This window comes from Vipera ursinii, assembly GCF_947247035.1.
Source record: "Vipera ursinii genome assembly, chromosome: 2".
Taxonomy (NCBI): Eukaryota; Metazoa; Chordata; class Lepidosauria; order Squamata; family Viperidae; genus Vipera; species Vipera ursinii.
Genome location: NC_139513.1, coordinates 206,865,380 through 206,879,475, shown reverse-complemented (window position 1 = coordinate 206,879,475; position 14,096 = coordinate 206,865,380). Strand labels below are relative to the sequence as shown.

At 43.6% G+C, this 14,096-nt stretch overlaps 1 protein-coding gene across 1 annotated transcript; it reads right to left on the bottom strand.

Annotated features, from left to right (window-relative positions):
- Window positions 1–1,619: 1,619 nt before the first annotated feature.
- Window positions 1,620–9,925, bottom strand: SLC46A2 (solute carrier family 46 member 2). The gene is made up of 4 exons (XM_083352514.1): window positions 8,723–9,925; window positions 6,458–6,541; window positions 4,229–4,385; window positions 1,620–3,678 (listed from the first exon to the last, which is right to left on the bottom strand). The coding sequence occupies exons 1-4, from the start codon at window positions 9,744–9,746 to the stop codon at window positions 3,552–3,554; spliced, it is 1,392 nt and encodes a 463-aa protein (XP_083208640.1). The 5' UTR covers window positions 9,747–9,925; the 3' UTR covers window positions 1,620–3,551.
- Between the last annotated feature and the right edge of the window lie 4,171 nt (window positions 9,926–14,096).

Genomic DNA, 14,096 nt, shown 5'->3' with positions numbered 1-14,096 from the left:
GTCTAATTAATTCTAAATATTATTTCTTTGTTATGATGGTGATGATGACGTTATCTGGTCAGTCATATCCAACTCTTGGCGATTCTATGGGCCAGGTCTCTCCACGTAAGTCGTAATTTGAGGTCCATTGACACTCTTGCTATAGAGGTTAAGATACTCTCCCATTGTCTAGGCCAGAAGTTCCCCAACCTTTTCAGCTTGGTGGCCCGGAAGGGAACAGCGGGGAACTGTGTGCCCGTGTGGCTCTGCCCACGCATGCGCAAATGGGCCAGTGCACGATGGCGGTGGTAGCATACATGTATATGCGCAAGTAGGCCGCATGTGCCCATGGCGTGCGCTCCCTCCCATGCGCATGCACATGTGCAAATAGGCTCTGTGCGCACCCATGGGACGTGCACTGCCTCCCACATGCATGCACAAATGGACTGCACGCACCGTGTGACGGCGGCGGTGCTAGTGTCCCCGTGCATGTGCAAATGGGGCCGCTAGTGCCCACACGGCTGTGCTATTGTGAGTGGGGGCTCGCCAGCTATTCCTCAGGCCCGGTGGCCATAGGTTAGGGGCCCCTGATCTAGGCAACATAGGAACTTCTAATTCTTTATTCCACTCGTTTTGTAGCATGTGCATAGCAAATTGAATTATTGATAACAAATATGTATAAAAAGAAGTAGGTGTTTTAGTTTTAAAGGATTTATCTCAGGTATCTCAGAAGCTGAAAATGCTGTTGGTCCAAACAACGCTGTTAACAAATTTAACTGTAAATGTTGCCATTTAGTTGCATCCTGATAGGTGATATTTATCTCTGAGCCCAGCCTAGGTTATTTTTCTATATTGTTTGTTTTTATGCGTGACTTGTTTCCGTCTTTGGGAAGCATCTTCTGAAAGAAGGCCCTGAAAACATTTGTGAATGTTGGTAGTCTTGATTTAATGGCACCACTCCGGAGTTCTGGGATCCGGGTCTTTTTCTGTGACTCTTAGACTGATTTTCATTTTTATTGGATCCAGTAGAAAGAAAATAGAGAGAGAGAAAATGCCAAGGAACTAACGCTATCTAGGAAGGAGAAAAGGCGGGTAATAGTAAATGGGGATCAGTGGTGGACAATCAGGCTTTTCATTTGCCCTTCCCCCCCAAAGCTTTCTCTGTGAAACACTCCCAGATTTTCCAAAAGCTTTCCGACCTGCAAGAAGCAACAGATGTCCTTTAAAAATCAACATCTTAGTTTCATCAATCCACAAGCTATTCTATGCAGGTTTAATCAGAAATAAGCCAAATGCTATTCAGCAGAGTTCACTGCTGAGAAAATAGGTATGGGTTGAGATGGGCTGACATGCTGAAATCCCAGGAATTTGACTTTAAGGCTTTCTCCCAGTAAGTAACCAGGAGACAGAGAGTTCTAGTCCCACCTTAGCCATAGAAGCTGGCTGGGTGATTTGGGGCCAATCACTCTCTCTCAGCCCAGCCCACCTCACAGGCTGATGCCATGCTGGGTGCGGAGCTGCTGGTGCTGCAGCCCCCATGCCGGGCACGAAGCCACCACCAATGCCAGTGCATCGGGCTCCGGGGCCTGGTGTAGCAGCAACAACACCAGCAGCTGAATAATAACCTTTATTATCAAAGTACAACATGTATACAGTTAGATTGGCTGAGCCTCCCTTCGTGCCCCCCCCACCACAACTCACAGTGACAACAAACCCACCATCTTGTTACACCATGTGAGCTAATTGCACAACACACCGGCCTCGCAAGTCAATCATACATAGAGTTATTTCCCGTTCAGGAGTCTGACAGCCCACGGATAGAAGCTGTTCTTCAGCCTGTTGGTGCAGCTGGCTATACTCCTGTATCTCCTACCTGATGGTAGGAGAGTAAAGAGGTACCGACCAGGGTGTGAGTCATCCCTGAGAATTTTCCTCACTCTTCCAAGGCAGCAGGCCCTGGCGATGTCATCCAGTGGTGTCAGGGGACAGCCCACAATGTCTTGTGCTGTGCTCACCACCCTCTGTAATACTTTCCTATCCACAGCTGTCAGGCCAGCATACCAAACCACAATACACTGCGAGAGGATGTTCTCTATAGTAGACTGATAAAAGAAGGTCATTAGCTGTTGTTCTACCCTGTTAGACCCTGAGGAAGTAGTCTCTCTGTTGGGCCTTTCTGGACACCTGGGTTGTATTGACTTTCCAGGTAAGATCTTCACAGAGGTAGACTCCCAGGAATTTAAAGGAGGAGACTTTCTCCACCCAGCCCCCCCCCCCATGTAAAGTGGGGCAGGTTCCTCTCTTTTCCTCAAAAAGTCTAGCACCATCTCCTTTGCCTTGCTGATGTTCAGGTGCAAGTTGTTCTCTAAACACCATAAGGATAGTTTTTCTACCTCCCCCCTGTATGCTGTTTCATCTCCACCTGTAATAAGACCCACTATGGTGGTATCATCTGCGAACTTAATGGGTGCTCCACTCTTGGGTGTGGGCGGTGGCAGCAGCAGCAGTGATAGTGGCAGAGGGAGTGAAAATGGGAAGCACCTGCTAATTGCCCTGATGTGCTTATTGATCTGCCCACTTGCTAACCTGGCTCTCCGTCTGCCCAGAGTGAGTTGTCCTCATGGTGAGTTGGCTGTATGGTGTTCTCCTGCAGCAATTTAGCAGCGGTTAGTTGGCAGTGGCGAGCTGGCTGAAGTGAGCTAGCTACAGTGAGTTATCCTAGACCCCCTGCCCTGAGCATGTGCTATGTTTCGTCCAATTTATCTTGCCTGAGTAGGAGTGCACAATTCCACACGAAGGACTGGATTGCAGTTGCTCACCATATTTACTTTTCGGCAAATACTTAGAAGAGGTCCAGAAGCTGCCTTATAGATAAAGGTGCTTCTAAAGGTTGTCACTTTGTTATGCGGTATGCATGCTTCCCAGTCATTTATTATTATGTTAAAAATAACTAAAATAACATCCAGCGACGTATGGATCTTGGTGGGTGATTAAATAGGTGTTGGGGGTTCTGCCCTAAGTATTACATTGTCTGTCCCATGCTTTATTTCAGTTCTTATCTAGGAAATCTGCTCATTGTTTTTCTGTCTTCACCGTCTTGTCTTGAGGACCTGAGCCTTGTGAAGTAACCACCTGGAGCCCTGAAACACTGGAGTGCAAATCTCATTATAGGCATATATAATCATCACCCCAAAACTGGATGTTGCACTGAGATTTAAGGAACAAGGAGCCTCTGAGTCGGGCGGCCATGGGGAAAATCAGACTAAATACGGCGAATAGGTGTTTCTGAGGGTCCCCAAGAAGGGTATTTTGCTTTAAAACATGAATAAGGAGACTATTTGCTGGAAAGACTGTGAATGGAAAGGGGGAAAGTGAGCAAACACATCCTGAATGGAGAATAGGGAGAATTCTATGAAATGTGGATCCAAAGCAGCATCGCTGAAGAAGCTCATGCCTCCTAGTCCATACAGGCTGTTTCAACAGCCTATTCATACATGAAAGAGTACAGGAAATTAGTTCCTAGAAATAAATGTCTCTAATGGCATAATTAGTAACAGGACTAATGCTGTCTTTCAGGTAGTCAGTCTGTCTGGTTGGTCCATCTTGCTCTGTATATCTCCTTCTGAAGTCGACAATTGTTTTCGGTTGGCTAATCTCTCTGCTAAATCCGATTGTGTCCGTTGCTTGTAGGCTACAAAACTGCAAGGGAGAGAAAAGGAAGTAAAATGGAGAAAGTGAATTAATTTCCAGGGGTAAATGACCTCACCTACATTTCTGAAATACCCAACATTTTATTTTCTTGAAGTTGGACAATGGATAATCCTTTTTTTTGGCAACTGACCGAAGGCTACCTCAAGTGATTTTGCTCCTGGAGAAGGAGAAAAACAACAACACCCTGCCTTCTCAAATATACTTTTCCAAAGTATATTTGGAGAGATGCCAATACTCAGGATTCTCAGTGCTTAGGTAATACATGAATTTTTGCCCAGTTCTTCTTCCTCTGCATGGGGTCTGTAATATATAATTTAAAAAATACAGGAGTAGTAGATTATGACCCCCTAGGAGGCATGGTTGTGGGTTCATCATAATGAATTACATTGACCCCAATGCCAGCCTCAAATTCCTGCTTCAGGAATTTGAAAAATCTTTGCTTTGGTCCTAGAGCATTGAACAAAGCTTAGGAATCCAGGCAGATAAGGAAAATCAGCTTTGTTTTTAAAAAGTTCAGTTTGCCCTTCATTTACTTTACCTGATAGGGATAAGACTTAGGCAACCAATGATGCATGAGAGAAGGAAGCAGAATCCACTGAACCAGCCCAGGGTTTGTTGGTAAATTTTATTATAGGCTGTGGTTGTCACAACTCCAGTGATCACGAGTGACAGCTGCAGGAGGACAAACGCTTTTCCTAGGGGGGGAAAAAGAGAGCAGATGTAAGATGGAATGAAAAAGAATTTAGGGTGTATTTCTACTGTTGAGTACTACCCAGTTGACTTGCAATTTATGTAGCTAATTTGTTTGTTTGTTTGTTAAAAAAATGTAATTACAACGTAGTACTGGCTTGAGAGCACATTTTAATTTCAGCTTTTGAAAAGTTATTCTAAAGTGCACCTGCTGGATTGCTTCAGTTATAGAGAGGTAGAATTCAGCATTTATTGCACAAACACCTTATTATATAATCATTTCTGAACTTCTTGAACCAGTTTGAACATTTGTCATTCTGTAAACAAGCTCTTGCAGCCAGAATGTTATTGTTGCTTACTATTAATAGGACAAGCAACTGCAGATTAGTGGTAGAAACTAATTCTATAGCCAATTATAATATTGGCAATAATTATGTTGATTTCAGAGCGCTAATGTTACATAACGGAAGAGCTTGACAAGTGGAACTTCTTTTGAATTGGAATTTGGAACTATAACAGGTTTAAAAATATGATGTAGGATTAAGGCAGGGGTCTTCAAACTTGGCCCTTTTATGACTTGTGGACTTCAACTCCCAGAATTCCTCAGCCAGCGTGTCTGGCTGAGGAATTCTGGGAGTTGAAGTCCACAAATCATAAAAGGGTCAAGTCTGAAGACCCTTAGATTAAGGAATGTATAGCACAGCATGCTGGTCCCCTTTATGGCAGTTGGGAAATTATTACTTCCTGACTTTTGAAATGCAATATTAATATACTATAAACAAAACTCGGGAGGACAATTTTGGCTGAGAGTCACTGCTAGTAGGATGGGGAGAGGCTTAGTAATGCTTGTCCGTTCCTGGTTGTCCCCATTTCAGCCCCCTGTCCCTCAAAGAAGTGCTTTTCCTGATTCTCAGATCTATGTCATGAAGTCAAAAAGGTGAATTAATCCTCTCTTCTAAGTTGGTTCAACCTGACTCAGTGAGGGTAAATAACTCACAATTAATCAAAGGTACTGTGGCTTTATTTAAGAGATGATTTGGGTTTCTGGATTCATAAAAAACATACCAGAGCTTTGAATGACCAACTAACTGTATCCCAAGCCCAAGTTGGTTATATATTTATACATTTCCATGGGTTATTTTTCTGGGAAAAAGAAATGCCCTACTAGATAAGGCCATAGGTCATTTCTCCAACTTCTGGTTTCCACCATGTGTAGGTGCATTGCCACTGGGGCGGGGGGGACAGGGACGTTGGTTTATAGAAGGATTGTCCATTGCAACTGGACAATTGGACAGCCATTGGTCTGAAGCGGTATAGGGTCTCCTGCTTGTGCTGTGGGTTGGACTAGAAGATCTCCAAGGTCCCTTCCAGCTCTATTCTGAATCAAATGAGAAGCCTCCAGAAAGTCTAGATTGGTGGCAGCCTATGACAGGGGTAGGCAACCTCGGCTCTTTTATGACTCATGGACTTCAACTCCCAGAATTCCTGAGCCAGCCGAGCTGGCTCAGGAATTCTGGGAGTTGAAGTCCATGAGTCATAAAAGAGCCGAGGTTACCTACCCCTGCCCTATGATGACTGTTGGACTCCCAACAGTGTGGCAGGGTCCAAGAGTCATTTTGTGTGAGGCAGCCACAAACTACACTTTAACGTTTCCCTTCAGTAACCCAGAAGGTTCAATGACATCATTGTATGAAATATTAAAACAGAAGTTTAAAGTTGTGCCGGCTGCTTTGCATAAGTCTCTGTCCAAAAAAGCCCGTAGAAAGCCTTTTGCTAAGTGGGCTTTCAAATCAGCCCTCCTTGTAAACCAGACAATGTGGAATCACCCAAGACATTTTCTAAATTACGGAAGGAAAGGTAGAGGCCTCCAACTCATGAAAGCTTTCCTCAAAGCCTGAGGCATTGATACTCATAGAATATAGTCTTACAAGCAAGCGTAAGAATTTGCTTCTGACTCATCCAAGTTGGATTACTGCATGTTTCTCTGACATCAACCCAATTGATAGGAATAAACTCAAGCAAGCGTATTCTGAAAATCAGTGTTTTCCAAAGAAATAAATGCAGAACTGTTTCTTACCGTAGGCTGAAGCTTCAACCTGTTTGGATAACAAAGATCTGATGGTTGGCAAGGGAATCAGGGCAAAAAGCATCACAGCACGAGCTGTAACAGAGCAGAATGCAGAAGGATCAGGTCAAATGCCTTTTTAAGGAAGATCAGAGTGTAGTGTTTTAAAAATGCACAAATGGGAAGCCTCAGCATCATGTTTCGGCATGGCTGGCAACTAAGGCCGTTTTCCTCAACTTGGTCTTGTTTGCTGGACAAATGATGGGGAGAGTTACGTTCTAAGACAGTGAGAAGTCAGCCTGAACATTGGGCTCTAAAGCCAATTTCTCTAAAGTATATTATATTCAGGGCTTTTTTTCCTCATAGAACGCTCAGAACGGAGTTCCGGCACCTTTTTTGGATGGAACCTTGTAGGGTATGCAGGGAGGGTTGTATGACATGTGTGAGTTCCGGCACCTTTTTCTTTTACAAAAAAAGCACTGATTATAATCTCCAGATGTAATGCCGGCGAAGAGTAGCAATAACAGCAATAATAACAATGGTTTAGCCTGTTAAATGAGGGAATATTTTCCACTACACAATACTCTATGCAGTATCAAAGGCAGGGCCTATGTTCTGGAAATAGGGCTGAAAACTGCTGTCAGAGAACAGCGCCAGCTATCTGAGTAAGCCAAAGACTTGCCGGTGCTACGGTACTTAAGCATTCCCCTTCCATCATGGATTTAAGTGACAGTAGAGATGGACAAGATTTTCGTGGTCTGGAGGAGTTGGAGGAGTTGGAGGAAGGAGGGCTGTAATGGATGGCATAATATTACAAATGGGATGATGCTATACCATTTAATACTGATGGAATTAAGAAGGTCTATTAATTCTGGCTTTTTGAGACACACACACACGCAGATAAACACATACATGTGGGCATCTTGCAGGGATTTTATTTTTATTTTCAAATGTGCAGATTCAAAACTAGATGGATAGATTTAAAGGGAGTTCTCAGCTTGCGACCACAACTGAGCCTAAGTTGTTAAGTGGGTCTTGACCCATTGTATGACCTTTGTTGCCGCAGCTATGAAGCGGATCTCTGCAGTTGTTCAGTTAGTAACAAGGTTGTTAAGTGAATCTGGCTTCCCCCATTGGCTTTGCTTGTCAGAAGGTCGCAGAAAGTGATCACATGACCCCAGGACGCTGCGACCGTCATAAATACGAGTCGGTTGCCACGTGTCCCAATTTTGATCATGTGACCGTAGTGATGCTGCAGTCGGGAATGTGAAAAATGGTCATGTCACTTTTTTCAGTGCCATTGTAATTTTGAATGGTCACTAAACTAATAGTTGTAAGTCGAGGACTACCTGTAGTATATTTTATCCTGTCTTTTGAAGCCCTTCAGATGTGCAATGCCTGGGAATTAAAGCATCCGTTAATTTTGTCTTTCACCCCTTTCAACTGCACACCCAGGCTTTGTGAATACTGTAGGGAATATAGCCTTCAGAAGAGAATTTAACTTTTTGAGAAATTTAATTTTCACTTGAGAGGACAACCTTCCACTAGCCTCCATTGTCACAAAAATATGCTTGGAAGCGTGCAGACAATGCGTGGTGAAACTTCAGAAGCCGCAGAAAAGGCCAAGAGCATAGAGAATTGTCAATCATGAAAGAGAAATCTATGACCCTTCCCACTCCTAATGTTTAGGAGAAGTGGAATAAATTATGCAGCATTGCACCTTATGTGATTGCATAATGTACTATAAATATCAGAAGAATGATTTTGACTGCTGCAGAATTTGATATTTGTGCATCTACAGAGCTTCTATAGAGCTGCTTCAGTTAATGACCTTACAGATCCTACGTGGAAGTGCAATGGGAGTCACACCTGTGCAGCCTTTTCAGAGCAGCGGTTCCCAACCTTTCCAGCTCTGGGGGCCAACAGCGGCAGTGGAGGGTGGCAGCAGTGTGGACGGGATGGTTTGGGGCGCTCAATTTAATCCCAAGAATGTCCACATGGAGCTTTGTGTGCTCGCCTGTTGCTTGCACGGCCCGGTTTTTAACAGGCCACAGACCAGTAGCGGTCCACGGACCGGTGATGGGGACCCCTATTATAGAGACTTATTCAAAAGCAAGGTGAATTGGGTTTACTTTCACATAAATTAGAAAAAGGCTCCGTCTTGAATTTACTAAAGGCCATTATAAAAGAAGAGCAATAAATCTTTCACGCAATTAAAAATATATATATATCTGTGGATGGAATTAATGAGAGGGGCATGGCAAGGCTCTGACTCACCAGTGTAAAACAGGAATGTCCATCGCACAAAGGCCATAATGAGAATGCCAGCTGAGAAGGACACAATCCCGATCATGATCATGGTGGTGTCTCTTAGAAACTTGGAAAACACAAAGACTCCCAGGAAGCTGGTAATAAAGATCAGGTGGCCGGCAGCATTGGCATAGCCGACATATTCTGGTCCCCAGCTCAGCGGCTTCTTGAGGAAGAAGAGTGGCAGCACGTTCACTGCCCCAACTACAGCCAAATCATATAGGAGGGCCGCCACAAAGAGCATGGCAATAATGGACTTGGCAGGTCCCAAATTGGAGGAACATCCACGGAGCAGAAAATTCTCATCCTCGGCCAAATTGCTGTCAGGCTGGATCACATGGGTGGAAGCGGCCGGGTCACAAACTCCCGGCTTGGGTACTTGGAGGACAAATAGACTATAGATGACACACAAGGCATACAAGGCAACACTACAGGAAATCAGCACTATACCATGCTGGTAACCGAGATGGAAGGTAACAAAGAGGTGTCCCGAGGCAATGCTTCCCACAAAACCGGCAATGCCATAAATGAGCTCAATGCTGATGAAACGCAGTGATCTTCTGCTCTCAGATGAGCCCTGGGAGGCCAGTGCCATGATGCTGGCCCAGTAGGTGGTGAAGCCCCCGGTCAAGCCGTGCAAGACAGCAGCCCCATACATCACCTCAATTGGCCAAGCCAACAAGATCAGAAGGAGTAGAAGGAAACGGGAGAGTAAGTAGCCAGCTAAAGGTACACCAATGCTGATCTTCCGATTTATCCGGTCACCCAGCCTGGCCAAGCCATAAGCAGATAACAGTGGGGTTAACCCGTCAACAAGATGGTAGATGATGTAAAAATCAGAGATTGCTTTTTGTTGAGCCTCCTCGCTGGAATGCGCTGAAGAAGAGTTGGTCCCGTTGTAGTAGTTCTTCACCACCATCAACAGTCCTGTGTCATAGAAAGCACTGGCAAGCTGAGCACCAGCCACAAGAGGTTCAATCCAGGTCTTCATTGTGTCAGCATTTGTGGTCCCCGCAAGACAGTGGCTTCATTTCTCTTGAGGAAAAGGAGAAAAAAAGGCTGAGAGCCAACCCAGCCCTTCTAAGCTGAAAACAAAAGCTTGCTTACAACTTTAAAGGCAGAAGCTAAGAAGGGATTTCCTCTCTCCTCGAACAGGTTTTTTTCTTTCTTCTTCCCTCCCTCTTTCTATCAAGCTCCGATTGTCTTAGCAGGCACTGGGAACATGCGGTGTGCCCCAATGAGCTGACTCTTCCGTGTGCCTTCAAGAAACCACATGATCTGAGTTGAGAAATTTCTCAACCTGATTTTTAGGAAGCGAAAGAAGTTTGGCCAGTGTGTTTTAGTGACCCAAAATGTATTAGATTACAATGAGGCTTTCGCTGGTGCGCTCATGTGGGAGTGTATGTCTATGAATACTCTCTCTGTCCCCTCCCCCCAGCTACTAGAAGTTCAGCTTTCTAGTCAGAGTATTGGCAAGAGACAATCCTGACAGTTTTGATGTTGCCACCTTTTTCTTGACAATACTTCTCAAACTTATCCTGAGGGAGAAGGGAAGTGTAGTAAGGTGAACTCCATGGGGTTGGTAAGAGTCGTGGAAGGCATGTGAAGCATCATGTGAATTTGACAGTGTGTGTAGTCCAAAAAGACAGAATATTTATATTATTTATTTATTTAGTGTATCTATATCTGTCTGTCTGTCTGTCTGTCTGTCTGTCTGTCTGTCTGTCTATCTATCTATCTATCTATCTATCTCTATCATCTATCATCATCTATCTATTCATGTCTATCTCTCTCTCTCTCTCTCTCATATCTATCTATCTCTATCATCTCTATCTATCATCTATCTATCTATCTATCTATCTATCATCTATCTATCTATCTATCTATCTATCTATCTATCTATCTATCTATCTATCTATCTATCTATCTATCTATCTATCTATCATCTTTCTGCTGTCTTTCATCTATCTATCTATCTATCATCTATCTATCTATCTATCTATCTATCTATCTATCTATCTATCTATCTATCTATCTATCTATCTATCTATCTATCTATCATCTCTAACAAACTTGCCCATGACAATTATATGCCTCTATTACGGGCTATAGAAATCACAAATCATCAGACTTGTACATACTTGTTTTTGGCTGCAATCTTGCATGATCATTCACCTCCCTGTACAGAAAAGGCTATCGGAACTTATGACAACCATCTTCTCTAAATTGGACACCACCGTTCAGTGGATTAAGTGGGAACAGCACAACAATCTTGTTCAGTGTGGGTTTTTTTGGATCTGAGGACTTTATGTTTCTGTACTTCGAGTTAGAAAAACCGGCATTATATTTCATCAAGGTTGTTTCCTGGAAAAGATAGCAATTTTTCTTTCTTGAGATCAGGAACACTGCAGCTGATAGGTGATTTTTCATTTCTGTTTATAGACCTAATGATGTTTAGTGTTTCTTTTGAAAACAGTCTTCAGTTCTGCTTGCTTAATATATTTAAAGCTCTTGCCAAATCAGCAATAGGGAAGGGGAAACCCCACACCAAAATTTCAGTGATACTTTCTTTGCTCATTAATGTCTTCCTGTCAAGCAGTTTGAAACAAATATGCTTTCAACCCATATTTGGTTTTGCAATCAGAATAAAGGCTGTGGATTAGAGAAACCTACTACAACTTACATATGTTGACAGAGAAGTGTCACATTTGGGAATGGACTTTACTATACCAGAAAGGTGAGTAAAAGGAACTTGAGTCCCAAAGTAGTGTGTGTTACAAGATAGCTGTTGCGTATTTCAGAATACACCGATTGTTATTACCTGAGGGCTCACAGGGAAATTTTCAGATACTTTGCGTCTTTAGAGAAAGGATAGACAGATCCCTTTTTTTAAATAGTTTTCAGTAATCTTGTTTAAATCAAGCAAATGTTTACCAAGCATACCGCTATTCACAGTCTCGGCAAAGAAGTAGTCATCATAGACCCGGGTGGCTTTTTAGAGTTATGAAATAAATCTAAATCTAAATCAAGTTACAACACACAATTAGAGAATCAAGAACAGAAGCTCAGAAAGGACCAGGCACTTCTTAAAATAAGTTGCCTAATTAAACATTCACGGGAGTGAAAGTGCTTTTTGCCTACACTGTGTAACTTGTCACTTGGCCTGTTTCTGAACCAAAATGCCCCAGAAACAGATTGCTTCCTCCTGTTCAACCCAAGTCCTTCCTCCACACCTGTGACGTGTCAGTCAGGCTACCAGGTATGAAAAAAAGTGCAGAGTAGAATAGGAAAGGCAATCAATCAGTCAAGAGCAGGCTCGGTCCTTGGCCAAAGTTGTAAAGGAATGGCAGTGCTGTTAGCAAGTGAGTGCGGCTATTGGCACGCAGAAGTAGTCCATGGGGGAGGCAAAATGGGATCACTACTACAACACGATTAAAAATGGTAAGAGTACAGCCACACAAAGCCTCTTCTTGGGAGAAGCAGGAGAAAACCTGTAATGCAGACCATGGTGACCGAACCAGCAGCACATAACTGGCAAAACCTGTCTTTCTTTCCTAGCTCATGTTGACTTTCTGTGCAGCTTTTTTCAGTATTATTAAAAAAACCCCAGATCTGATACCCTTTCAAGACAGCTATACTCATGTATTTAAGGAACCTATGTAAGTGTTCTGTACCAGCCTACTACCGGCCCTGCAGGAAAGGCAGGGACAACCCCTTTACAAGAAGGCAAGAGGCTGGAACTAAGCCTACCAAATTTATTAACATAAAACAGAGCAAACAGAACAAAACAGAGCAAACACGAACCATGAAACAGGAGCTATTCAAACGGTTGCCTTCAGCAAACCAGCCCTCCCACACATTCCCCTTTTAAACAGTTCAGGGCGTGGCTTCTCTCTGCCTCCTTCCGAGGTGCCCCATTGCCTTCCTCTGTTTACTCCTGATTGACTGGCTCCTGCGTCGGGCGTCCTTGAACAGGGCCAGCTGTGGGTCATCTTCATCCACGCTGTCAGGCTCACACAGCTGGGTCTGCGTCTTAACCAGATGGGAGGGGCCTGGCTGAGGGCTCTGCGGAGCCTCAAGGCTATCCTCAGCAAGCTCTCCAACACCCCCCTCCTCCTCCTCTGAATCATCCGACCCAACTGCCGAACCCACAGGCTGACCCTGAATCACAACAGTAAGGTCTAACCGGGGCTTTAGAAAGCACCAGTCAGGCATTCCGTAGGGAGTGGGTAACATTTGGAGAAACTTGCCCCAGTCAAAATGGCTCTGGAGAACAATCGCCAGAAGACCACAGCTATTGGACAGATCCCATCATAATTCTGTCATCAACCCCATTGGCAATGAATGTGCTGTTGGCCAAAATTGGATCAAGAGACAGGAAAACACTATTTTTATAGGGAACAGCTAAAGTTACTGTAACTTTAAGCTGCCTCATCTGTGGGTTGGAGATGAAATGAGGGCAATGTCATCGTGTGTCAGGGCAATTTTCTGTTATGGTTTAAGGCAGAGGTAAAGAACCTTGGCTTTTTTATGACTCGTGGACTTCAACTCCCAGAATTCCTGAGTCAGCATGGCTGGTTCAGGAATTCTGGGTATTGAAGTCCACAAGTCATAAAAGAGCCAAGGTTCCCTACCCCTGGTTTAAGGGGAAAAGGAGGATGAGCCTATACCTATATCAATAAAACCCTCCTTTTTTACGACCCTGTAATTTACACCTTAATTCAGGGTATCAAATGGAGAAGCATAATTGCTGGATCCATAAAAAAAAATCTCTTCTGCGAAGAATCTCACCAAGAAAACACGAATTATGGATAACAATGCACATATCAGTGTATTACATTGTTATTTGATCTATATATCTTATTGTGCAATATGTCTATGTGAAGGGAAGACATCCTTTGAATAGTTTCAAATTAATTTTTTAAAATACCATTGAATATCTTTAAATTTCTATATGTCATATTTCTGACAGTTGGCAAAGTTCCATTCCCAGTCAGGAGCAAGAGGTTAATTCAGAAATCACACAAAAATCTAATAAATCCAAATGGAATTCATGATCGCTCTTATTTTGGTATGTTTAAGGGGATGAGGCGCCTCTCAGTTTGCCCATCTGCCACTTTCAGAGTTGCATTGCTTGCCAGTTTTCAAATATAATTTGTCTTTTATGAAGCCTGTCATGGCTCAGATGTGGGGATCTGCAGAGCCATCTTCTTCCAGGACTATCTTAGCCCAGGGGTAGGCAACCTTGGCTCTTCTATGACTCATGGACTTCAACTCCCAGAATTCCTGAGCCAGCCATGCTGAGGGGAAAGGGAGAGGTTTCCAAGCTGAGCTACGCTGA

What these genes read in the sequence shown, in the direction of transcription:
- SLC46A2 (XM_083352514.1), bottom strand. Translation starts at nt 9,746, where the DNA reads ATGAAGACCTGGATTGAACCTCTTGTGGCTGGTGCTCAGCTTGCCAGT. An exon ending in GGTTGAAGCTTCAGCCTACG is followed by an intron (nt 4,386 to 6,457) that starts GTAAGAAACAGT and finishes TTCCCCCCCTAG; the next exon opens with GAAAAGCGTTTGTCCTCCTG. An exon ending in CTAAGTCTTATCCCTATCAG is followed by an intron (nt 3,679 to 4,228) that starts GTAAAGTAAATG and finishes TCTCCCTTGCAG; the next exon opens with TTTTGTAGCCTACAAGCAAC.